The sequence below is a fragment of the Macaca fascicularis genome, chromosome 4 (genome assembly GCF_037993035.2).
Source record: "Macaca fascicularis isolate 582-1 chromosome 4, T2T-MFA8v1.1".
NCBI lineage: Eukaryota > Metazoa > Chordata > Mammalia > Primates > Cercopithecidae > Macaca > Macaca fascicularis.
This window is the reverse complement of record NC_088378.1, coordinates 13,472,710-13,499,960: the sequence shown is the minus strand read 5'-3', so window position 1 is coordinate 13,499,960 and position 27,251 is coordinate 13,472,710. Positions and strand designations below refer to the sequence as shown.

The 27,251-nt window shown below is 41.6% G+C and overlaps 1 protein-coding gene across 10 annotated transcripts in view; it reads left to right on the top strand.

Moving 5' to 3' along the window:
- PPIL6 (peptidylprolyl isomerase like 6) overlaps window positions 1–25,636 on the top strand; it is a 46,714-nt gene extending 21,078 nt beyond the window's left edge. For all 10 annotated transcript variants that reach the window (XM_045391679.3, XM_074036872.1, XM_045391680.3 and 7 more), the window contains 3 exons: window positions 912–968; window positions 17,236–17,371; window positions 24,626–25,636. In XM_045391679.3, the coding sequence (XP_045247614.2) occupies window positions 912–968; window positions 17,236–17,371; window positions 24,626–24,737 (305 nt within the window). In that variant the 3' untranslated portion in view covers window positions 24,738–25,636. The remainder of the gene's footprint in view (window positions 1–911; window positions 969–17,235; window positions 17,372–24,625) is intronic.
- Window positions 25,637–27,251: the final 1,615 nt, after the last annotated feature.

The window sequence follows — 27,251 nt, the reverse complement described above, 5'->3', positions numbered from 1 at the left end:
CATGTTGGCCAGGCTGGTCTCAAACTCCTGGCCTCAAGTGATTTGCCTGCTTAGGCCTCCCAAAATGCTGGGATTACAGGTGTGAGTCGCCACGCCTGGTTCCATTTTTTATACATATTCTAAAAATAACTTACTTTTCCTGTTTTAGCCTCTTAGTTTAATCTTAATTTCAGAAAAGCACGATGGACTGTGGAATAATTTATGAAGTAAGCAGGATTTATGTGAACATACTTTTGAAAAATTGTGGCCACAATTATAATTTAATGCTTCATCCTTTCAAAAGTTTGCATTATGAATGTAAAAGTGCTTACAAAATACAAGTGAAATTATTATAGTAATTTTTTGTAGTATGGATATTGAACAATTAGGTAACTTTATTCATTGGTATAAGTGGAATCATATTGTATTCTTTTTTTTTTTTTTTTTTTTGAGATGGAGTTTCACTCTTGTTGCTCAGGCTGGAGTGCAACGGCGCAATCTCGGCTCACTGCAACCTCCGCCTCCTGAGTTCAAGCAATTCTCCTGCATCAGCCTCCCTAGTAGCTGGGATTACAGGCACATGCCACCATGCCCAGCTAATTTTTGTATTTTTAGTAGAGACGGGGTTTCACTGTGTTGGCCAGGCTGGTTTCGAACTCCTGGCCTCAGGTGATCTGCCTACCTCGGCTTCCCAAAGTGCTGGGATTATAGGCATGAGCTACCATACCTGGCTGATTCCTTTTTTTTTTTTTTTTTTAATGGAGATAGAGTCTCATTATGTTGCTCAGGCTGGTCTCAAACTCCTGGGCTCCAGTGATCATCCCACCTCAGCCTTGGAATCATCATTTAAAGCAACATTTTTTCCCTGTCATTACTGCATCCTAAATCTTTTCATCTCAAAATTCAAATGTTTATTTATTGCTATTTCTCAGATATAGTGTATGGAAAAGGAGATAATGGAGAGTCGATTTATGGACCAACATTTGAAGGTATGTATCTTTACATTTTGTTAGTTATATATTAGTTGATTATTCAAACTTAACAGGACTGGACAGTTTCACGATTCCAGATAAGATATCACTGGGGGCAATACTTAACAGTAAAAGCAAGAGTTAAAAATGAGCAGATTGGGGGGAAGCACCCTAAGGCCCGACCAGAGCAGCTTCATATGCACATATTTTTTTCACTTACCTAATGATATTATTTCTTCAGGATAAATCCCAGAATTAGGATTGTAGAGTCAAAGGGAATTTATATTTTTAGGACTTGTAATTTTCCGTGCTGATACTTAGAACTGGTACCTTGATAATCATTCTATTTAGATTGCTGTCAGGTAGCCAGGTATTGTGACTCACGCCTATAATCCCAGCACTTTGGGAGGCTGAGGTGGGCGGATCATTTGAGGTCAGGAGTTCGAGATCAGCCTGGCTAATATGGTGAAACTCCATCTCTACTAAAAATACAAAAATTAGCCAGGCGTGATGGCGCACGCCTCCCAGCTCCTCAGGAGGCTGAGGCAGGAGAATCACTTGAACCTGGAACACAGAGGTTGCAGTGAGCTGAGATGGTGCCACTACACTCCAGCCTGGGTGACAGAGTGAGACTCAGTCTCGAAAAAAAAAGAAAAGATTGCTGTCGGTAGAAAAATCCTGTATAACATTTACAACAAAAGTAGGTGACAAGGAATCTACCTAAATTCCAAAATACAAACAGGTAAAGACAAACAACAAACCAACAGTGTGGAAGACGGCAGGGCTTCCCAAGAATAGGGCACTTAGGATCCCCTAAGTAGCCAATAGTGTGTGAGTACAAGGGTCCCCCAGGAAGGTTGGAAGAGGCAGGAGCAGTCTAACCCCTGTACACTCTCAAAACTGATCTGACAAGGCTCTCTTCTAGGACAGTCTCCCATGCAGGTGGAACTGCTGGGAATGGCATCAAAATTAATCAGGATACAGGGACAATCATGACAAAGAGGGAATAGGAACAGAGCCAGAAATTTAAGGAAGAAAGCCACATGCTTCAACATGCAAGATTTTCAACATGCAAGAGGGAGCTTTTTGAAACTAGAAAATCTACGTTCTTTCTAAAGACATATCCTCTGACATTTAGAAAAACTAATGTCACCCTATATAACAAAGAGAGGTTCTCTGAAAGAAAATGATGTTTCTTCAGGAATAGGGCATTGCAGTAGGCATACGTGTGCCGTAGGAAACAATGTGCATATTCAGGAAGGTAAAGGGAGAGAAAGGGTTTTAAAGGAAAATTGGGGAAGATTTCATTATTGTTTTGAAATGATTATCCTTGGCTACAGCGATCAGTAACAAGGGTCCAAGGTTGGACTGGACAGGTGTCCCTGCAAAAGTATTAATATTTCCTGCATAAGGTTGCAATGGCCTTTATGCAAGGTTGTGGCTTTTGTAGTTCTTTGTGATTGTTTTGTTATCAGGCATACAAGTGTGAGAGTTCTCTGTTCATAGCTTTCCTTGGCTCTATTTGTCAGCATTTTTTAAACATACATGAGTACATTTTGATTCTGACCACTATTACGCTAATTTTATATTAAAATGAACAATGGAAGTTTCAAGGTGATTATAAGAATAAAGAGAATAAGGAGCAGAGTAACATCAGCACTGATAATGAATGTACCCTAGAAAGATATGCTCATAGGATACAGTCGACCCTGGAGCAACATGGATTTGAACTATACGAGTCCACTTAAAGAAACTTACAGTTTCTTTAAAAAAAAAAAAAAAATAGAGACAGGGTCTCACTATGTTCCCCAAGCTGGACTTGAACTCCTGGGCTCAAGCAGTCTTCCCACCTTAGCCTCCTGAGTAGGTGGGACTGCTGCCTACTTAGACTACCACCTAGCTTGGCTTGTTTTCAATAAATATATGAGAGCATTTTTTGGAGAAGCTGCCACTGCAGCTATACCATCAGGTGTGAAAACCTTGCACTTTTTTGTGAAATACTTTTACCTTTTTTTTTTTTTTTAAAGTGACAGTGTCTCACTTTGTTGTCCAGACTAAAGTGCATTGGAGTGATCATAGCTCATGGTAACATCAAACTCTTGAGCTCAAGGGATCTTCCTGCCTCAACCTCCCAGGTAACTAGGGCTACAGGTGCATGCCACCATGCTAGCTAATTTAAAAAAAAAAAATTTATGGAGATGGGGTCTTGCTCTGTTGTCCAAGCTGGTCTCCAACTCCTGGGCTCAAGTGGTCCTCCTGAGTTGGCCTCCTAAGTCATTGGGATTACAAGTGTGAGCCACCATGCCTAGCCTGCAAAATACCTTTTTTGTCTTGTATTGAAAATGCAGCTTTTATGTGGGCACAGGATGGCTATAAGAAAGGCAGAACTATAGACTCTACTATGATTTGAGAAAAAGCAAAGCTATTATATGACAACTTAAAACAAAAGGAAGGTAAAAGACCTAAAACTGGAGAATTTAATTCCAGCAAAAGATGGTTTGATAATTTTAGAAAAAAGTTTGGCTTTAAAAATGTCCAGATAACAGGAGAAGGAGCTTCTTCTGACCAAGAGGCAGAAGGTGAATTCCAAGATGTCTTTAACAAAATGAGAGGAAAAAGGATATCTACCTGAACAAGTTTTATGGCAGACAAAAGTGACCTATTCTGGAAAAAAAAAAAAAAAGCCAACAAAAGGCCGGGCGTGGTGGCTCACACCTGAAATCCCAGCACTTTGGGAGGCTGAGGCGGGCGGATCACCTGAAGTCAGGAGTTCAAGACTGGCCTGGCCAACATGGTGAAACCCTATCTCTACTGAAAATATAAAACGTAGCTGAGTGTGATGGCAGGTGCCTGTAATCCCAGCTACTTGGAAGGCTGAGGCAGGAGAATCGCTGAACTCAGGAGGCAAAGGTTGCAGTGAGCCGAGATCGCGCCATTGCACTTCAGCCTAGGAGAGAGAGTAAGACTCTTGTCTAAAAAAAAAAAAAAAAAAAAAAAAAAAAGCCACAAAAGACATTTATGAGTAAGAGAAGTAAGCACTAGCATTTAAGGCAGAAAGGAATAGGCTAACTGTACTGTTTTGTGCCAATGCAGTTGGGTTTATGATCCAGACTACCCCTAACCATAAAGCTGCTAACCTAAACACCCACTGCCAGCCTTTTGGTTGTACAAAAAGGGCTGGACAATGAGAACCCTTTTTCTAGATTGGTTCCATCAATACTTTCTCCCTGAAGTTAGGAAGTACCTTGCCAGTAAGGGACTACCTTTTAAAAAGTTCTTTTGATATTGAATGATGATGCCCCTGGCCACCAGAACACCATGAGTTCAACACTGAAGGCATGAAAGTGGTCTACTCGCCCTCAAACACAACATGTCTAATTCAGCCTCTAGTTTGGGGGTCATAAGGACCTTTAAGGCTGATTACACATGATACTCTATGGAAAGGATTGTCAACATCATGGAAGAGAACCCCAATAGAGAGAACATCATGAAAGTCTGGAAGGATTATACCATTCAAGATGCCATTGTTGTTACAGAAAAAGTCATGAAAGCCATCAAGCTCAAAACAAGTTTCTGCTGGAGAAAATTGTGCCCAGATGTGCTTGTCTTCATGGGATTTATGACAGAGCCCATAAAGGAAATCATGAAAGAGATTTGTGGGTATGACAAAAAAGATGAGGGGTGAACATTGTCAAGATACGGATCTTGGAGAAATTCAGGGCCTAATATATACCACAACAGAGGCATTAAAAGATGACTTGATGGAGATGAGTGCCTCCGAACCAGTGCCAGATCATGAGGAAGAAGACATAGAAGAAGCAGTGTCAGGAAACAAATCGACACTAGACAATCTGGCGGAAGGGTTCCAGTTACTCAAGACTACTTTTGACTTCTTTTACAACATAGACCCTTTTATGATAAGAGCAATGAAACTAAAGCAAAGAGTGGAAGAAGGATTGATACTGTATGGAAACATGACTAGAGAAATGAAAAAGCAAAAAGTCAAACAGAAATTATAATGTATTTCCGTAAAGTTACACAGGTGTGCCTGCCTTTCCTGCCTCCCCTTCCACCTCATCCACCTCTGCCTCTGCCACCCCTGAGACAGCAAGACCAACTCCTTCTCTTCCTCCTCCTCAGCCTACTCAGTGTGACAAGGATGAAGACCGTTATGATGATCCACTTCCACTTAATGAATAGTAAATATATTTTCTCTTCCTTATGATTTTCTTTATAACATCTTATTTTCTTTAGCTTATTTTATTGTAAGGATACAGTATACAATACATATAGCACACCAAATATATGTAATCGACTGTTTATGTTACTGATAAGGCATCTAGTCCGTTGCAGACTATTAGTAGTTAAGTTACTGGGGAGTCAAAAGTTATATGTGGATTTTTGACTGCTCCAAGGGGTTGGTGTCCCTAACCCTCAGATTGTTTAAGGGTCAACTGTAGATCAAAACTGTAACAGTCTATATCAAAATAAGCTAAAAGAAGCCTGGGCAACATGGCAAACCCTATCTCTACAAAAAATACAAAAATTAGCTGGGCATAGTGGTGCACACCTGTAATCCCAGCTACTCAGGAGACTGAGGTGGGAAGATCGCTTGAGCCTGGGAGGCAGAGGCTGCAGTGAGCCAAGATTGCACCACTGCACTCCAGCCTGGGCAGCAGAGTAAGACCTTGTCTCAAAAAAAAAAAAAAAAAAAAAGCTAAAAGACATTAAGAAAATGACACAAGACATGAAAGAGGTCATAAATCAGAATTAGAAAAACTTAAACATCATGTGACAGAGCTGAGGAAAGAAGGGCTGAGGAAAGCAATGAAAGAAAAATAATTTCAGAAGTGAGTAAACCACAAGGAACACAAGAGGAAATAAAAATACAACATATGTCCTAAAAGAAGTACAAGGTAGGCAGAGGAATTTTTTTTGTTTGCTTTAATTTTTGTGGGTACATAGTAGGTGTATATCTTTATGGGGTACTTGAGATATTTTGATACAGGCAAGCAATGCAAAATAATCACATCATGTAAAATAGGGTATCCATCTCCTCAAGCAGTTGTCCTGTGTGTTACAAACAATCTAATTATACACTTTTATTTTAAAAGATACAATTATTATTGACTGTAGTCGCCCTGTTTTTCTATCAAATACAAGGTCTTATTCATTTTTTCTATTTTTTTTGTGACTATTAACCATCCCCACCACCCCACTTTAACCCCCACTACCCTTCCCAGTCTCTGGTAACCATCCTTCTACTCTCTGTCTCCATGATTTCATTTGTTTTCATTTTTAGATCTCACAAATACATGAGAACATGTTATGTTTGTCTTTCTGTGCCTGGCTTATTTCACTTAGCATAATGACCTCCAGTCCCATCCATGTTGTTGCAAATGACATGATCTCATTCTTTTTTATGGCTGAATAGTACTCCATTGTGTATATGTACTACATTTTCTTTATCCATTCATCTGTTGATGGACACTTAGGTTGCTTCCAAATCTTGGTGACTGTGAACAGTGCTGCAACAAACATAGGAGTGCAGATATCTCTTTGATATAATGATTTCCTTTCTTTTGGGTATATACCCAGCAGTGAGATTGCTGGATCATATGGTAGCTCTATTTTTAGTTTTTTGAGGAACCTCCAAACTGTTCTCCATAGTGGTTAATTTACATTCCCACCAACAGTGTACAAGGGTCCCGTTTCCTCCACATCCTTGCCAGCATTTGTTATTGCTTGTCTTTTGGGTAAAAGCCATTTTAACTGGAGTGAGATGATATCTCATTGTAGTTTGGGTTTATGTTTCTCTGATGATCAGTGGTGTTGAGCACCTTTTCATATGCCTGTTTGCCATTTGTATGTTTTCTTTTGAGAAATGTCTATTCAAATCTTTTGCCCATTTTGTAATCTGATTATTAGGTTTTTTCCTATAGAGTTATTTGAGCTCCTTATATATTCTGGTTATTAATCCCTTGTCAGATGGGTAGTTTACAAATATTTTCTGTGGGTTTTTTGTTTGTTTTTTTGAGACAGAGTTTCACTCTGTCACCCAGGATAGAATGTAGTGGTGCCATCTCAGCTCACTGCAACCTCTGCCACCCGGGTTCAAACAATTCTCCTCCCTCAGCCTCCCAAATAGCTGGGATTACAGACGCACACAACCACGCCTGGCTAATTTTTGTATTTTTAGTAGAGACAGGGTTTCACCATGTTGGCCAGGCTGGTCTTGAACTCCTGACCTCGTGATCTGCCCACCACAGCCTACCAAAGTGCTGGAATTACAGGTATGAGCTACCACACCCAGCCATCTCTTCACTTTGTTGATTGTTTCCTTTGTTGTGCAGAAGCTTTTTAACTTGATATGATCCCATTTGTCCAGAGAGTTTCCCCAATGTTTTCTTGTAGTAGTTTCATAGCTTTAGGGCTTATATTTAAGTCTTTAATCCATTTTGATTTAATTTTTGTATATGGTGAGAGGTAGGGGTCTAGTTTCATTCTTCTGCATATGGATATCCAGTTTTCCCAGTATTATTTATTGAAGTATTTTCCTCAGCTTACGTTCTTGGCACCTTTGTCGAAAATGAGTATGAGTTCACTATGAGTGTGTGGATTTGTTTCTGGGTTATCTATTGTGTTCCGTTGGTCTGTGTGTCTGTTTTTATGCCAGTACCATACTGTCTTGGTTACTATAGCTCTGTAGTATAATTTGAAGTCAGGTAATGTGATTCCTTCAGTTTTGTTCTTTTTGCTTAAGATAGCTTTGGCTATTCTGAGTCTTTGGTGGTTCTATGTAAATTTTAGGATTGTTTTTTCTATTTCCATGAAGAATGTCATTGGTAATTCCTTTTTAGAAGAAAACAGCTTTATTGAACAGGCAGTGTTACAGCTCTGGTGGTGTTATAGCTCCGTGACTGCTCCTGCAGAGCAGGGCTAACCCGCAGACAGAGAGTAGCAGCTCAGGACAGTTTTACAGTCACATTTATACCCACTTTTAATTACATGCAGATTAAGGGGCAGTTTATGCAGGAAAGGGATAGTAACTTTTGGATCATTAGATACTATGGAAAAGACCAATAACGCCCAGGTGTTGCCATGGCAACAGTAAATTGACATGGCATACTGATGGACAGGTCTGATTGAAAGGTGCTTTCACCCTGGCCCTATTTTAGCTAGTCCTCAATCTGGTCCATTGTCTGAGCCCCACCTCTGGAGTCAAGTCCTGCCTCCTACCTCATCTCCCCCTCAGAAATTAGGTCCTCCTCCCTAATCTTAAGGGGGCTGCAGAAGGGTAAAGGCCAGTCTTCTGTAACTGCTTCCTGCTGAGCTCATGGGCATAGGATAGGCCCTGCCTAGCACTGGAGGAGTAAAAAAATCTCTGGATACCTGATGTAAGGGGCCCACAGGCAGGACACTTTAATTCTCCAGGTCAGTAGATGGGATAGATTGGAAGCCTTGTGCCAGCATTGTTTTTTACCTGGAACTGTTGTAATCTAGAAAACACAAACTTTTACTAAGAGGTTAAATAAGCAAGGGCCAAAAATTAGAAACAAAAAATAACTATCCAAGGTTCTACGAGAGGTAAAAACCAGGTGAGACTTGGGAAAGCACTTGATAGTTGACCAGCTGTAGTTGGGGTCAGTGCCCTGGTTATATCTGTGTAACCAGGTAGGTTGTTCATAGATCTTTTGAATGTTAATCTCAACTTGTCTAGAGTTGTTAAAATATGTTCAGCAGGTTTTATTAATAACTACACAGACTCCACTGTGTTCATCCTGTAAATAATCCAATGCTAGTCTGTTATCGAGAACTGCGTTTGCCAAAGAGCCTAAGGACTCTTGAATTCCCTTTAATACCTGACCTGTGTTGGTGGCTAAGGATTCTTAATTGAGTCAAGTTCATTAGAGTTGACGCATGGTAGGCAAAGCTGCCTCAGGGTGCTGCTAGTCCTGTCACTGCCAATTCCTGCCAGAATTACTCCTATTACTCACTTACTTCCGGTATTCTTCGGTGTTATGGGGTTACAGACAGTGACTCCTGGAGGGGCAAGAGTGGCCAGTATACATTCACCTCTGTTCCAAGTTTTTTATATACAAAGGAAAACTGCTCCTAAGAGAACAGGTGACTCCCTAGGGAGTTGGGAGCAGTTCAGGTTGTAACTTCTTTCCATTCATGCCACAAACAAAAATGAGCCAGTTGGGGCACAAACAGAAGCCCTACGGGGTGTGGTATTTATGCTGCGAAGTTGTGTCTATAGAGATATATTTCCCCTGTTCCAATGGGGGTGGCGGGACACTCTTTGTTTTCCAGAAGGGGACAGTACTCCCACCTTCCCAGACTAGGCAGTTGTTTTTCCCTTATATGTTCTGATCCAGAAGGCACCATATGTGGTCTCTTCCCTTAGAAGTGGAATCCCATTTACCTTGCTGTGGCCTTGGGAATGTGGCAACTAAAGTTGAATCAGAGCATCACAGGGAGGCTTCCGCTCTTGTGGCATGAACACAACAGTGAATGCAAAAGATAGAATCATTAGTGCACTGGAGATATAGATACCCAATTTCCCAGGTCCAGGTAATGGTGGCAGGGGTTTCAAGTGGAATCCGTTAAGTTGGGGAGAGTTCCATTTAACAAGTAGGGGTTTAGGATTTGAAGATCACTGTTGTTAGTTAGGAGGTCGGGGGGATGGTAGTGAGATTTCTCAGATAAGCCAGAAGATAGAACTCTCTATCCTGGGAATGTTCATGACAAATCCAGCAACCATGAAGATGATTATACAGCATAAAACTGAACATCAAAGATATATTTATTAAATTTTAATAAAACACATATATCTTAGATGTTTGATGCATTTTGACAATTGTGTATACCTCAAGCATATGTTTACACTGTAAGTAAAAATATTTATATATCTCAAGTGAAAATGTTTATACCTCAAATAAAAGTATCTGTAAAAAATTGAAACCACTTATTGAAAATGCATACCATGAACCTGACAATTTGAAGCAGAACAACCAACACCAAGACTTATTTGTTCATAACATTATTGGACATTGAAAAATTATTTGGACATCTAGGCAAAAAGAACAAGTGATTTATAAGGGAAAGAAAATTAGATTATCATATTCTTTGACAGCAACACTTTATACTAGAAGAAAGTGGAATAATATATTTATGAACTCAAGCAAAGGAAACGTGAGCAAGGATTTTATATCCAGTCAAACTGATGTTGAATTATAAAGGGCACACAGGTTTATCAACATGGAAGACTTCAGGGAATAGTGTTGCCATTAGCCCTTTCTGCAGAATCTGCCATAGAATGAATTTCACACAACCAAATATTAATAATAAGAGAGACCTTGACACAACTGGTGGTGAGGATTAATCATATTATTATTTGTGATTTTACCATATTCAGTGAGGAGTATGCCAGGTATGGCAGCATGCACCGTTAGTCCCACCTACTTGGGAGGCTGAGGCAGGAGGATTGCTTGAGCCCAGGAGCTTGAGACCAGCCTGGGCAACATAGCAAGACCCCATCTCAAAGGGTGAGAGTATGCTGTGTAATGATGATATGCTTGGGCAGTGGAGATATCGTCTATTTAAAAAATAGAAGAAAATGAATATATACAAGTTTTATTTTTTAGTTAATCTCAGTAAAGTACACTGGTGATGGTATTTTTAGTATTGTTATTTTGAGACTGTTGTATATGTAATGTGGGATAAAGTCATTGAGTAATTATGGAATATTCAAATTTCATCATTTTCTTTGTCCTTGAGAATCAGGATTCTCAATGTGGAAGAAAGAAGATAGAGATGAAATATAATAGAGGCTAATAAGAATATTCTATAGTCCTGAACATGACTTTAAACTCAAGAAGTATCAAATGTCTATATATATAGCTCTATTCACTGAAAAGGTCTATAAACAATGACCACAACTCAGTAGCAATGGGTAGTCCTAGAATTTAGATCGTTGCTTTGAAATGTCATTTCTCACTTAAAGAAACCAGAGTCTGTGGGAGAAATGGCAGATGCCAGATCTCCGGGAGGAAATCTACAAAATGAGCCTGGAACCTCATGTTCTATTAGATAGCAAAAGTGGCCTTTGTTGTACAATGCTGCAAAGTGCAGAGATTTCTTTTCTGAAAGATTACTGGGGTCATGTCAACAGGCCTCAGGAGCCAATTTGAAGAGGGTCTCACTGACCAAAGATGGAGTAATTTGAGCTTCACAAACAATAGTAATTGCATTTGATCAAAACCCAACAAATATTTCGAATCTGTGAGTTTATAATTATATTATCAAATAAAGGCTAATGGGTTACCTTTGGAGGAATACTAGGAAATGAATTTATCATGAAAAGTGGGAAGTATAGGGAAAGAATCAAGTACCCACCTTTCCTATGTGAACTGTACTAAATTGTAGATAAGGGGAAACATCTCTTTATAAAAGTATTGCCACTGATAAGTGAAAAGGAAATAATAGAATTGGAATGTCACCATTTTGCTGCCCCCAGTGAAATAATGGGTCTTAGCATTTGCTGCATCAGTCTGCTAATTTCACAAAAACAGAGACAACCAGACATGATGAGGCTTCTGTTGAAAGAACACACTACCAAATAATATGAGTCTGATTAAGCCTCTGGACTCAGCTGCCAATTTGCAAGATATACAGTCGGTTCTGTTGTAATGCAACATATGTGTTCCTAAAAAATCTCCACACTTTGGCCAGACATGGTGTCTCATGCTTGTAATCCCAGCACTTTGGGAGGCTGAAGTGGGAGGATTGCTTGAGCCCAGGAGTTCAAAACCAGCCAGGGTAACATAACGAGATCCCATCTCTTAAAAAAAAAAAAAAAAAAATAGCTGGGCATGGTGGCATGCACCTGCGGTCCTAGCTACTTGGTAGGTTGAGGTAGGAGGATCTCAAGCTGGAGAGGTCCAAGGCTGCAGTGAGCCATGATCATCATGATCATGGAGCCATGATGGACTCCATCCTGGGTGACAGAGTGAGACCCTGCCTCGAAAAACAAAACACAAACCAAAAAATCTACACTTTGCAGCATTGTACAGTAAAAACCACTGAGTTTATTGTGAAAATGAGGTTTAAGAAAAACTTTCTTGATGGCATTAAAAAACAGGATAGTAACCCCAAAAACCCAGCAATACAGTTTTACATATGTTAAATGGTCACGAAACATACATACCTTGTAAAAGACCTGAAGTTCGTGAAGGTGGGCATGGGAAGAGTTGCAGCTTTTGAGCAATTTTGAAGTGGCGGAACCCTAGATGTGGGTAGGAGAGGCTCAGCACAGCTCCAGAGCAGCTGGTAGATATCTGAGGTGTGTGTGTTCCCATGTGGCTCCATGTAGCTGAATGCAGTTTTCATTTCCCTAGTGTTTCTCATGGTGGAAGAATGTAAGTGGGGGCGAAATTCATAATGCACAAGGCTTTCCCTAATGTATACATCAAGTTGAAGCAAATGTGCATTTTCAAAACAAGTATTTTAGCAGAACTGACAGGACAAAGGACAGAGCAACATGCTGGAATGTACCATGTGTGCAATCAACAGACTGCAGACTGGGAGAAATTCTCGAGGTTAAACAGCTGAGGTTCATTAGTAATAGATAAATGTAAGGAAAAGAAAGAGATGGAGGCAAGAACCTGCAGATTAAAAGAGACTGAAAAAGCATAACCAATTTTTTTAAATGGGAAAGGCTATAGTGCTTAAGGATACATATTTGGATGTTAAAACTATAAGGAAACATTAAGTGCATAGTTATATAAAATTCGGGGGAACGGTTCCTTCTGGGTGAGAGAGGGGCTTGACAAGGAACTTTGGGCAGAGGCCGGCAAAGTTTCTTTTCTTGGCCTGAGTAGTAGTTAAAAGGGTATTTGCCTTATAATAACTTTATACATTAGTTTTCTGTGGCTTTTTGTGTCTATATTTTAATACAATGAAAACGTTCTGGAAATATATATATATATATATTTTGTTGTTGTTGTTGTTGTTGTTGTTGTTGTTGTTGTTGTTGAGATGGAGTCTCTCTCTGTGACCCATGCTGGAGTGCAATGGCATGATCTCGGCTTATTGCAACCTCCACCTCCCGGGTTCAAGTGATTCTCCTGCCTCAGCCTCTTGAGCAGCTGGGATTACAGATGCGTGCCACCATGCCCAGCTGATTTTTTTGTGGTGTTAGTAGAGATGGGGTTTCACCGTGGTGGTCAGGCTGGTCTCAAACTCCTGACCTCGTGATCTACCCACCTTGGCCTCCCAAAGTGCCGGGATTACAGGCAAGAGCCACCGCGCCCGGCCGAAAAGATATCTTTATTGAATCGATGGCCACAGTGAAAGGGAAAAGTAATAGCTACTTTCTTTCCAAATTCCTGCAGACAGCTTTATCAAATGAAAGCATGCAAGTGACACCATTCCTTTAGTCATTCATAAAATACTAAACTCCAAGGTAGGTTTCCACATGGTGCTAGGGCCTGTGGCAACAAAGATGGTATAACCGAGTTCCTACTCTGAAGGCTTGTAGTGGTTTTGTGCAGGCAGATGTTAAAACAGATCAACTACAGGTGCTGTGCCAGCTGCTGTTAGAGAGGAAGGAACTGAGTGCCGTGGGAAAAGAAAGAATAGCTGCCGGGAAAGTTGGGCGCGGAGGCACAGAGAAGCTTTGAGTTGCATCTGTAGCAACACATTGCAGATGGGGAAAGGACTCTCCTGGCCCCAATCCCTGATGAGAATCCACTGTACCTCTCCACCCCACAGCCATTATCAGAGCACCCAAATACTTTGTGCTTGGAGGCACAGCCTCAGATGGAACATAGGCCTCCTGTCCAGTAGGGGATTGATCTGTTCACTCATCTCCTCGCCTGACCCCCTAGACCCCCCTGAGTCTCTGCTGATTATCCCTCGCCCCTTCCTCAGACTGTTGTAGTATTTGGTCTCCAGATAGAGTGTTTGCTGTCCTCACTGTGCCCATGGAGTCCCAGTGCGTTCAGTGAAGTGTTTATTATTCGGTTGGTCTAGTAGCATAAAATTATAAAAAATCCAGGAAGCAATCAAGTGGGAAGGAGAGATGTTCCAGAAGGAAAGATGAGTAACTGTGAAAGTGAGAGCACGGCTAGTCCTCAGAACAGCTAAGGCATGGGTCTGTCTCCCTCATCCCTTCACCTGCCCGGGAATGTGAAGGCAGCAGCCAGCCAGTCCTTCCTCCACATTTCTCTCATGGGGTCCTATTTCCATGAGATGCAGAATTAAAACCGGGGCTGCGAAAAACTGCAACCACAAAATTCACTTTTATTAAGCTTAACACAAAAATAATGCAATAAATAATGTATCATTTAATTAGATTATTATTTTATAAACGAGTTAATTTTTTTTTAACCTAGGGAAAGTCTGTTTTGCTTTGTTTTGAATCACAACTTTTAAAGTCCTAAATAAACAGGCTCCTTCTACTCAGGCAAGTTTCAGCTATTGGTTTCTGTGTAGGTTGTTCCCACTCATACTTTATCCCTGGCAGAAACACTCAGGAGAAAATAGGCTTGAATCAAACCTATTTACTGACCAGTGGCCTCACTCCTCACCAAACAAAGAGGACAAAAATTCCTCTATGGGGGCTTTCACTCTATTTAAACCTGAAGAGGCTCAGCCGCCTTCAGCAGTGCTGTTTGTGCATTTTGTTATCATGGAAGTATAAAGCAACTTGATGTTTTAAGTGTTAAATGAAATGTACCAAAAATTTACTATTAGAAAAAAAATCAGGAAACTTTACATTAGTAAATAATTAAAAAAAAAAAAATTATAGCTAGCCAGGTGTGGTAGCACACACCTGTAGTCCCAGCTACTCAGGAGGTTGAGACAGGAGCCCTTGAGCCCAGGAGTTCAAGACCAGTCTGGACAACTAGCACAATGCCTTCTCTAAAAAAATTAAATTTGATTTAAATTAAAATTATAGCTCTTGAATTTTAGAGCTTTATGGAAGCTTGAAGAGAAGTGAAAAGAGGCAGAAGGAAAGCAGAGGGGTTGGGAAGATCGAGAAATACCGAGGTGAGCAGACGGTTAAAGAGTTGAGTCGGAGAGACACGGCAGAACAAAAGAACATGTAAATTACTCTTGTAATACTTTATGTCTGCAAAGCTAGTTAGAGTTAATGGTTCTTTCTTACACATCATTTTATTTGATGCATACAAGATCATGCCAAGTAGGCCAGTTATGGCATGACCACTGAGTGGTTTCCGTAGGCCCTGGCATTACTGCCTGACTGGAAGTAGCATAGCCTCAGGTTCTTAAGATTCACATACACATTCTGGACTTAGAGAATCCACACATAGTCATTTAGTTTTCACACTTTTTTTCAGGTCCATACATTTTTAAGTTTCTAAGTCAGCGACTACCTGCACCTTTTAAAAATATAATTTATTCTGTCCCTTTATAGCAATGCTTCTCAAATTGTCTCTAAGGATTTCCATGCTCTCCTAAATAAATGTGTTCAGGAGATGAGAGAGAGGGCTCTAGGAATTTTTTTTTTTTTTTTTTTTTTTTTTTGAGACTGAGTCTCTCTCTGTCACCCAGACTGGAGTGCATTGGCGCAATCTCAGCTCACTGCAACCTCCACCTCCTGGGTTCAAGCGATTCTTGTGCCTCAGCCTCCTAAGTGTCTGGGATTACAGGCATGCACCACCATGCCCAGCTAATTTTTGTGTTTTTAGTAGAGATGGGATTTTGCCATGTTGGCCAGACTGGTCTTGAACTCCTGGGCTCAAGCGATCCACCCACCTTGGCCTCCCAAAGTGCTGGGGTTACAGGTGTGAGGCACTGTGCCTGGCTGCTCTAGGCACTTTTTGAACTATTTTATACATGGGCTTTCACATAGGTACCAATTTTTTTGATAGGTATTATGATTAACTGCTTTAAAATTTCCCACAATCACAAAATTTTTGATAAAAATGTTACAACTCTATCGATTTTCTTCCCAATTTTTACAGAATTTAAGAAAAATAAATCAGAATATGTAGAAGCAATGACAAATACCATTCTATTAAAACTCTGAATCTTTGCTGTGGGCAGATTTCCATTTCATGCAATTTTCTGTGAAATTAATGAGCTTTTTTCTTTATTTCACTGAAATGAATAAGGAGCATCAGCGTAATTATATAGACTTATTTGTTCAAAAATGCCTCATTAGCATTTCATAAGGTTTCAGGGGTCTTTATTCAGTTTTCAACTTAACAGGCTGAAAGAAACTACCCCAGGTATGGCTTAATCACTTAGTTTGCTTAGTTTTGAAACTTAAAATAGTAACAGCAATTGTAGTTTAATAAAATCTTATAGACAGTTAATATTCATATTTCTCAGTTATTCTCAGAAATTTATGAAGTTATTGAATGAAAATTTTCACTGAATTTCTCATCCATTATTTCATTCTGTGTATTTGAACTTGGAGGCAAAGCTGGGAATGGTACGTCTTCAAATTGTTTGCCTGATAATCACCATACAACTCCTTTTACTTCAAAATCTTACGCTAAAATAGCTATTGCTTTCCACAAAATCTTGGTCGATCCAAACAAGGTTTCAGATTAAAATTTATTTGAAGATTACTAAAAATAAACATAATTAATTTCCTTTCATCATCAACATTTTAAAACTACATGGAATGGGAAAGTACATGGAATGGAAATCTGCCCAAACATTTAGGGCCACACTTATGCCAATCAATGTGCTAGGAAGCCTGGAGCCAAAGCCACGAGGAGACACGGTTCCTACCTTCACCTACTAGAGAAGAAACGTCATGTAAACCAATAATTACATAGAGTGTTATAAGGACTGTCCAAGAACTATGTGTAAGATGCTTGGGGTTCAGGGGAAAGGTCAGATCCACGAAAGACTTCTCAGAGGTGGTGTTTTTAATGAGCGTGGTGGTAGTTTGAAAGAAATACCAAAACAGCACGAGAAAGTTTGCTGACCTTTATTCTTGATTAGAATACTGTATATATTTCCTTGTACATTATTAATTTTCTTAGCACACTTGTTTATGGTAAAGACAAACTAAAACTGAATGCTCCAATAGTTCTAATGAGGTTTTACAGTTTATTTTTTTTAACAGCCCATTTGAATGTTTGAAAGTAATTTGAAATAAATAGAGTATTTACAATTTGGAATCCATTGATAAATATGATTGAGAGTGTTACCAAGGGTTCTATTTGTTCCTTATATGTTACAATAAATTGAGATAATAGAAATGTGCTAATGACCTACTGATTATTGTCTTTCCCAGATGAAAACTTTTCAGTTCCTCATAATAAAAGAGGAGTACTTGGAATGGCCAACAAAGGCCGTCACAGCAACGGGTCACAATTCTATATCACACTGCAAGCAACTCCTTATCTAGATAGAAAATTTGTGGCTTTTGGGTATGTATATTGTAGATCTGTCTATATAATATTCACACCTGTAAAAATGTCATTTAAAAATATTTGGATAAGTATTGTATATAGTGTATAGGTAGCTAAAAATAGGGCTTAAATGCAAAAATAATACAAATAGAGACAAAAGTATTTAAGAAATATTTTGCAAAGAAGTTTGCTATCTATAAAAACACAGAAAATGGCCAGACACAGTGGCTCAGGCTTGTAATCACAGCACTTTTGGAGGTTGAGGTCGGGAATTGCTTGAGCCCAGGAGTTCAAGACCAGCCTGGGCAACACAGTGAGACCCCATCTCTACAAAAAAATTAAAAATTAGCTGGGCAGGCATGGTGGCTCATGCCTGTAATCTCAGCACTTTGGCAGACCAAGGCAGGTGAATTACTTAAGGCCAGGAGTTCCAGAGCAGCCTGCCCAACATGGTAAAACCCCATCTCTGCTAAAAATATAAAAATTAGTTAAGCATGGTAGTGTGTGCCTGTAATCCCAGCTACTCCAGAGGCTGAGGCAGGAGAATCACATGAACATGGGAGGTGGTTGCAGTGAACCAAGATCATGCCACTGCACTCCAGCCTAGGTGACAGAGCAAGACTCTGTCTCAAAAATAAATAAATAGGCCGGGTGCAGTGGCTCACACCTATAATCCCAGCATTTTGAGAGGCTGAGGCAGGCAGATCACTTGAGGCCAGGAGTTCGAGACCAGCCTGGCCAATATGGCAAAACCCCGTCTCTACTAAAAATACAAAAATTTAGCCAGGCCTGGTGGCATGCACCTGTAGTCCCAGCTACTTGGGAGGCTGAGGCAGGATAATTGCTTGAACCCGGGAGACAGAGGTTGCAATGACAGAGGTTGCAGTGAGTGCACTGCACTCCATCCTGGGCGACAGAGCAAGATCTGTCTCAAAAAATAAATAAATAAATAAAATAATAAATAAATAAAATTAGCTGGGTATGGTGGTATGTGCCTGTAGTCCCAGCTACTGACGAAGTTTAGGTGGGAGGATTGCTTGAGCCTGGGAGCCATGATTGTACCACTCTACTCCAGCCTGGGCAACAGAATGAGACCCTACCTCAAAAAAAATATATAAGACAAAATAAAAAAATAAAAACAGAAACCATTTAGGCATAGTCATAATAATGTTCTTTCTGTGTCTCTATCCACCTATCAGTCTTCAGCCTTAAGGATATTATCAATTCTTTATTACTATGAATCATACCACAGTGCTTAATAATATAGATATACTAATATGTAGAAGTGAAGAGGTGAAGTCATTTAATTAATTGTCCATGTACATCATGAAGAGGTAGATGAAAACTAGTCAAGTTACATGTAACTATTTTTACTGAACGATTTTAAATATGGAAACATCACAGGTAATAGTTATTATTAGAATATTGTTAGCAAGATGCTTAAAGGCATGTGGACCTAAAATGGATGATGGAAATACTTTTCATCACTCCAGTGTTTCATATCTCTCTTTAATTACTGAATGAATATGAGGCAGGGCTTACTTCATCTTCCCTGAGATAGTGTAAAGTGTTTGGATTTTTCTGAATAACTGTTAGATTTGTTCCACCCACTCCATAGGGATAATTACTGATGCTCCAGCACCTGGAATTTCATGCCAGTGTTCATTTTAACTACAATAAGTCCTTTCATGTAATGCTTTCTGTGATACTTCCAGGTTGAAAAAATAGAAAGTGTATTTTCATCCATAGGATATCTTTAAAGAGATAACATTACATTAATAGATGCATAACATAAAATAATGACTTAAGTTTTCCCTGGTCCCAAATAAATTGTATTCTGAGTTTGAAAATGCATTATTAAATTAGTTTTAAGGCCAGACGCAGTGGCTCACACCTGTAATCCCAGCACTTTGGGAGGCCAAGGTGGGCAGATCATGAGGCCAGGAGTTCGAGACCAGCCTGGCCAACATGGTGAAACCCCATCTCTCCTAAAAATACAAAAATTAGCTGGGCATGGAGGCGCACACCTGTAGTCCCAGCTACTCAGGAGGCTGAGGCAGGAGAATTGCTTGAACCCGGCAGGTGGAGGTTGTAGTGAGCCGAGATTGCACCACTGCACTCCAGTCTGACAACAGAGTAAGACTCCGTTTCAAAAAAAAAAAAATAGTTTTAAATCCAGATAACATTTATTGGATCATTTAAATCCAAATAACATTTCTTGGATCATTTAAATCTCTGTCATATTGCTGACAGTCTCTATCCTCTACCAACTTCCTGGTGATCCTTTATATCTCAGCTAAAGGTACCTTTCTCAAACACAAACATAACTACTTTAAAACTTTTAGTGCCTCCATTACCATCTTCACATCTGCACAGCCTGAAGTCTAGAGTGGCATTCCAGGTCCTCCACTCTCTGCCCCACATCCTTTGTTCAGCCTTCACTTCTGCTGTTTTCTCAACTCATTCAAACAGAATTTTGTTAGGCACCTGCAGTATGCCGTTCATGGTACTCAGTGCTGGGGAAAAAGAGTGACAGTGTACAATCCCTGCTCTTCAGGGAGCTTACAGTATGTTATGAAAAATAAGTCAAATAGCCAATAGCTATGTGACAGTGAGACATGGGCTATGCAAACCGTGTAAAGGGTGCATTGGGAGATGGGTAAGAAAACACCCTCCAACTCCAACTCCTTTCACCAAAGTGAACACAGAGCCTTACAGGGTGGCAATGGAGTGGAGAGCACTCGGTCTCCTTTTGATGGTTCCTGTTCTCTATGATCCACCTTCCTCTTGGGGAAATCTCTAATTTTTATCATCGTCACTGTAGCCTCAGGGAGGCACTGCCCTCCTTCTATTCTGCTATTCTGCCTCAAGTAGGATCTCAGTGTATTCCTTAAATCTCCAAAATTAAAAAAAAAAAAAAAAAAAAGTCTCCAAATCACAGTGGAGGCTGGGCTGGAATATTTAAACAAGACCTTACAGAACGCTAAGGGAGAAGCAGAAAGGTAAAACATAATAGGCAACTAGATAATCTATTTAAACTAATGAAATAGAGCTCCTTCAGGGATACCTTCCTTCCCAGTTGTAGAGCTGCCTCTTCCCTATCATCTCTCAGTATCCCCAGGTATGTCTGAGCTTTTGGAAGCCCAGACATGGTTAGCAAGGTCCAGAGAGATCTCATCCAAGACAGGCACATGATCCCTCAGATGGATGATACTGGGAATGTCCTTCAGGAACGACTGTAGCAATCCACAGAGCATGGCGGGCCCAGTGGGCTCGTAGGGAAAGAATATCACAAAACAAGCCTGTAAGCTCTCCATTCACATGCACCCATGGTAGAGGGGGGTTAGTTGGAGGGGGAATTATTTCATTTTAAGAGACTCATAAGGTGGGAGGGGGTCATGGAAAGTGTCATGAGAAGGTGAGTTGAGGAGTGAAAAGTCACGTAGAAGTTAGCCAGATAGAGAAGCTAGAAATTACAATGAGTCAAATCAATTTTAGGAAAATTGAAGAGCTTTTGCAGAGAGGCCCTGAGGAGTAAGAGAGCATCTTATCTACAAGTCATCTGGTCTGGGCAGAGCTTAGTGCCTAGGGGAGAATGGAGAGGGTGGAGGCTAGATAAGAGGTCAGCTGGCCAGGAGCGGTGGCTCAAGCCTGTAATCCTAGCACTTTGGGAGGCCGAGACGGGTGGATCACGAGGTCAGGAGATCGAGACCATGCTGGCTAACCCGGTGAAACCCTGTCTCTACTAAAAAATACAAAAAACTAGCCGGGCGAGGTGGCGGGCGCCTGTAGTCCCAGCTACTCAGGAGGCTGAGGCAGGAGAATGGCGTCAACCCGGGAGGCAGAGCTTGCAGTGAGCTGAGATCTGGCCACTGCACTCCAGCCTGGGCAACAGAGCGAGACTCCATCTCAAAAAAAAAAAAAAAAGAAAAAAAAGGGTCAGCAAGGGTCCAGCTCCCAACGGACCACGGGTGCCATGCTGCTGAGCACAAGCCTCACCCAAAGGTGATGGGGACCATGGGAGAATTTTACATTGTGAGCAACACAACCAGCTTCTCATTTTGAAGAAAAAAATCTCTTTAGCAGAAGTGAGGAATGATTTGGCAAAGAATGAAAAGGAAGTAGCAGGACCACTTAAGAAGCTATGGTTATAATAGGCTATAAATGAAGTCCTGCTTTAAAGCACCAGCAGTACAGATGAGCAGGCAATAAGCGGACAAACTCAAGACATTGAGAAGTTAAGAGTCAAGAAGCACTTTGGGAGGCTGAGGTGGGCTGATCACGAGGTCAGGAGATCGAGCCCATCCTGGCCAACATGGTGAAATCCTGTCTCTACTAAAAATACAAAAAGTTAGCCAGGCGTGGTGGCAGGTGCCTGTAATTACAGCTGCTCAGAAGGCTGAGGCAGGAGAATGCTCGAACCTGGGAGGCGGAGGTTGTAGTGAGCCGAGATTGCGCCACTGCACTCCAGCCTGGCGACAGAGTAAGACTCTGTCTCAAAAAAAAAAGAAGTTAGAGTCGGGGGTGAGGGCCTGAGAGGAGTCCAGACCAACACTGTCCAGTGGAACTCTCTGTGATGATGGAAATGTCCTGTAGTCTGCACGACCTAGTATGACAGCCACTGGCCACATGTGGCCACTAGGCATTTGAAATGTGGCTAGTGTGACTAGCGAACTATATTTAATTCTAATTAAGGCGGGGTTTTTGTTTTTGTTTTTGTTTTGTTTTGTTTTGTTTTGTTTTGTTTTTGAGACAGGGTCTCACTCTGTCACCCAGGCTGGAGTGCAGTGGTGCAATCTCAGCTCACTGCAACCTCTGCCTCCCAGGTTCAAGCAATTCTCATGCCTCCACCTCCCAAGTAGCTGGGATTACAGGCATGCACCACCATGTCCAGCTAATTTTTGTATTTTTAGTAGAGATGGGGTTTCACCATGTTGGCCAAGCTAGTCTCGAACTCCTGACCTCAAGTGATCCGCCTGCCTCAGCCTCCCAAAGTGCTGGGATTACAGGTGTGAACCACTGCAACTCCCAGCCTATAATTAAGTTTAAATAGCCACATGTAGCTAGTGGCGACCATACTGGGCAGTGCAGGTCTAGAGTAACTCCTACGATTTGGGAACTGATTGGAGGGGTGGTACCATTCACTAAGATGGAGACTATAAGGAGGAGGATTTGGGAGAGAAGATCATGAGTTCAAGTTGGACAAGTTTCATATTAGGATACCTATAGGATAGCCAGTTGGTGGCATCCCAGGAGGTGGATATTCAAGCTGAGTCAGAGCTGGAAATGTAATTTGAACGCAATTTGTAGACTAGCAGCCAAGCTGCAACCAGGCCATAGTACCATCACCCCAAGAACAGTCTCTGTGCCTTTGCTTATCTTGTCTTGTTGGAGAACAGGCTTCGTACTGTCTTTGGACAGAAATGAATCTATTTATCCTCTGCCCTTCATCCTCGGAACATATCTTGTATTGTCCTGTGTCGTGGTTTTTTTTTTTTTTTTTTTTGGATGGCAAAAATAGATCCCAAAGGCAAAGAGAGGGCTAGAGTACAGTTGGTGTTGGCACCGACCATGCCCCTGTAAAGGTTCATGAGATGGAAGTTGCACCCTTCCCCTCAGCCACTGTCCCAGCCCAAGCACTGGCAAGAGGGCACCAGTCCTATGTCTTGGCCTGTCTCTCTGCCCTCTTTTAATTGAAAGAACCATCAGAAGTCTAGCTCCATTCCCCAGAAAGTTCTAGCTCATGGCCAGCAAGTGTCTATGGAGATCTAAACTAGCATGGCTTTATTTTTTATTTTTTTAAATTTTATTTTATTATATTTTTTTGAGATGAGTCTCACTCTATGGCCCAGGCTGAATGCAGTGGTGCAAACTCAGTTCACTGCAACCTCTACCTCCTAGGTTGAAGCAATTCTCCTGCCTCAGCCTCCCGAGCAGCTGGGATTACACGTGTGCACCACCAAGCCCAGCTAATTTTTGGTATTTTAATAGAGACAGGGTTTCACCATGTTGTCCCCAGGTTAGTCTCGAACTCCTGTGCTCAGGCAATCCGCCTACCTTGGCCTCCCAAAGTGTTGAGATTACAGGCATGAGTAACCACATCGGTCGAAACTAGCATGGCTTTGAGCTGTCTTTCATTCATCCACTCAGTGGATGTTGTCAGGTGCTTGCTATGTGCCAGGCATTATGCTAGGCACTGAGCCTGAGCACAAGCATGATCCCTGCCGTCATGAGAGAATCAGAAATCAGTCAAAGAAGCATACAAATAAATGTAAAGTTTCAACCCTGGCAACTTCTCTAAAGGAGAGAGAGGGAACTTAACATAAGCAAGGTGGCCTGGGAAACATCCCCAAGGAAGTGATGACTGAGCTGAGGTCTGAAGGAAAACCAGGAGGTGACCATGCCAAAGGGTAGGGGTTGAGGAGTAACACAGGAGCTGTGGAAGAAGGGAGTGTGGAGCTCTTGAGGTACTGAAAGCCAGTCTGGCTGGCGCAGAGAGCAAGAGGAAGCATGTGGCCCAACCTCCCTGAGAGGCCATGGGAGATAGACCATGCAGGCCCTGGTAGGCAATGGCAGGGATTTTTGGTCTTCATCCTAAGGATAATGGGAAATTATTGTTGTGTTTTGAGCAAGGAGATGAAAACAGATTGCTGTTTCTAAAAGACCATGCTGGCCAGGTGTGGTGGCTCACAACATATAATCCTAGCACTTTGGGAGGCCAAAGTGGGAGGACTGCTTGAGGCCAGGAGTTCAAGACCAGCCTGGCAATAGCAAGATCCTTTCTCTACAAAAATAAATAAATAAAAATATTGGCCAGGCCTAGTGGCACACATCTGTAAGCACTGGCTACTCAGGAGGCTGAGGCAGAAGGATCACTTGAGCCAGGAGGTCAAGGCTGTAGTGAGCTAGGATCATGCCATGGCACTCCAGCCTGGGCAACAGAGTGAGACCCTGTCTCAAAAAAAAAAAGAAAAGAAAAGAAAAAAAAGTCACCCTGACTGCAGGGAGATGAACAGAGGGGAAGGTGCCAAGCAGATGGAGGACGCCAGCTCAGAGCTGCAGCAGGAGGCCAGCTGCCAGGACGATGGTCCTGAGTACTGCAGGTGTGGCAAAGTGCCCACATCCAGAGAGGTTTAAGATACTTAGAGCTGATGTTTATTTAATTTGTAGGAAATAGTCTTGACTATAGCTGGGTAGGACTCCATTTCGGAATGTAAGTTAAATATGAAAACTTATGACTGACTAAATTTTCTGTTTTTTTCTCCTATGTAGGCAATTGATTGAAGGAACAGAAGTGCTTAAACAACTAGAATTAGTTCCAACAGAGAATGAAAGACCAATACATATGTGTAGAATTACTGACAGTGGAGATCCTTATGCTTGATTTTCATATCAATATTTTCTGTGATAATTTATTACTGTGTATCTGATCAGCTGTGTGTAGATTTAATTAAACAGTACTTGATAAATTGTAATTTGAAAGCCATGGCAGACACTGTAGGTTGCCTCATCGACACCCAATACCTCCCCATCTTCCTTTCCTGTCATAGAGACTGTGAAAGGACAATACTCAGTTTCCTAGACTCCTTCTGAGCCACGGGTGGCCACAAGAGATGGTTGTGGCCAGTGAGACAGGAGTAGAATGCCAGTGGTCCTGCCCCTTCCCCTTCATCCTGTCTGGAATGTGGAGAGGCTGGAGCTGCAGCTGTCATCTTGTGGCCATAAAGAAAAGGCCGAGGCCAGGCGCGGTAGCTCATGCCTGTAATCCCAGCACTTGGGAGGCCGAGGCAGGTGGATCACGAGGTCAAGAGATCGAGACCATCCTGGCCAACATGGTGAAACCCTGTCTCTACTAAAACTATAAAAATTAGCTGGGCATGGTGGCATGCACCTGTAGTCACAGCTACTCGGGAAGCTGAGACAGAAGAATCGCTTGAACCTGGGAGGCAAAGGTTGCAGTGAGCCGAGATTCTGCCACTGAACTCCAGCCTGGCGACAGAGTGAGACTCTGTCTCAAAAAAACAAAACAAAACAAAAAAAACAACAAAAATGGCCAAGTACTGCAGAGATGTCCGCCCCAATCTCTTGAGCTGCAGAACCAATACCAGCAACCACCTACTCTGGACTTCTTAGTATCTGAGACTAACAGAGCCCTGTATTGTGGTGTTTATGTTACTGTTGGTTGAGAATTTTGTTACTTGTAGACAAAAAAAATTCTTAATTTAGCAACATACTTGATAGCCTAAGACATTTGTAATAAAATTATGTTCTTATTTGTAACTACACGTACTCCCGGGAGAAACTTGGTAAGTAACCAAATAGGAATGATGCAAAAGAAAAAGCAATTCATTTTAATATTTTATTGTTTATACATAGCATTCAGAAAGGGTATCTATACTTTGGATGTTTTCATACATGACATGAACATCATCCTTATCTCTCTGAGCCATACCAACTCTGTGAAAACCAAGGGATTGTGTTACAGTCCCCGTGGTGGCTGACTCATGTGATGTTACTGGAGATTCAGCTTTATCACTACTCTGTAGTCTAAAGTTCTCAAGCTCGTATCACCTGGGGAGCTTTTAAAATGTAACCTAACATTGTCCCTGACCTACTGAGGCAGTTCCCAGTCGTCAGGCAGAGATTCTGTGTTTATTTGGTTCTTTCCCCAGGGTTCCCAGGCATGGGGCACAGATTCTGTGTGCATTTAGCTCTTTCCCCAGGGTTCCCATTTAGACAGCTGGGCACTAGTCATCTGGGAATCACTGCAAGGTATAAGGAACTGGTTCCAGCCCCCATGGTGTAGTGTAGTCAGCAGAGTGCTTGACTCTGCTGTTGGTGACCTTGCTCAGCTCCTGTTACACCACTACCCTATGCCCTTGCTCTGCCCAGACTGAGGGGGCTTTTCTTTTCTTTTTTTTTTTATTTTTTGAGACGGAGTCTCACTCCGTCGCCCAGGCTGGAGTGCAGTGGCGCAATCTTGGCTTACTGCAAGCTCTGCCTCTGGGTTCGCACCATTCTCCTGCCTCAGCCTCCTGAGTAGCTGGGACTACAGGCGCCCGCCACCACGCCTGGCTAATTTTTTGTATTTTCAGTAGAGACGGGGTTTCACCATGTTAGCCAGGATAGTCTCGATCTCCTGACCTCGTGACCTGCCTAAACCTTGGCCTCCCAAAGTGCTGGGATTACAGGCGTGAGCCACCACGCCCAGCTGAGAGTGCTTTTCTTACCCTAAGCAGAATGAGGTTTGTCTTCCAAGAACAATCTCTATTTACATCAGTCTTAAAGGGGCAGGCTTCTAATAGATATGGGGCTTGCCAAAAGTAGGCATAGACTTTTTTTTTCTTTTGAAATAATTATAGATTCACAGGAAGTTGCAAAAAAAAGTACAGAGCAGTCCTGTGTATCTTTCACCCATTTTCCCCAGTGGTTACACTTACAAAACGGTAGTACAATATCAAAACCAGGCAGTTGACATTGGTACAATGTGTGTATGCCATTTTATCATGAGTATAATCATGTAACCAATACTACAGAGAAAATATAGAACCTTTCCAGCACCTCAAAGATCCCCTTCCAGTACCCCTTTATAGTCACACCCGCTCGCCTGCACCCTGCCATCCCTAACTCCTGACAACCGGCATTTGCTTATTTTTATGACAGCTTTATTGCTATATGACATATGCTTTATGCTAAGACCTGAGGTGGATGGGAGGAAGCAGACCGCCTATGTTACATTCTCAATTGACCCAGAGCAGCATAGTGTTAAGAATGTGTGTTCTAGAGCCAGACTACCAGGGTTCAAATCCTGGCTCTGCCATTCCCTAGCTGCACAAACTCAGGCAAGAACTTTTCTGTGCCTCAATTCCTTCTTCCGAGAAACAGTGGTACCTACCAC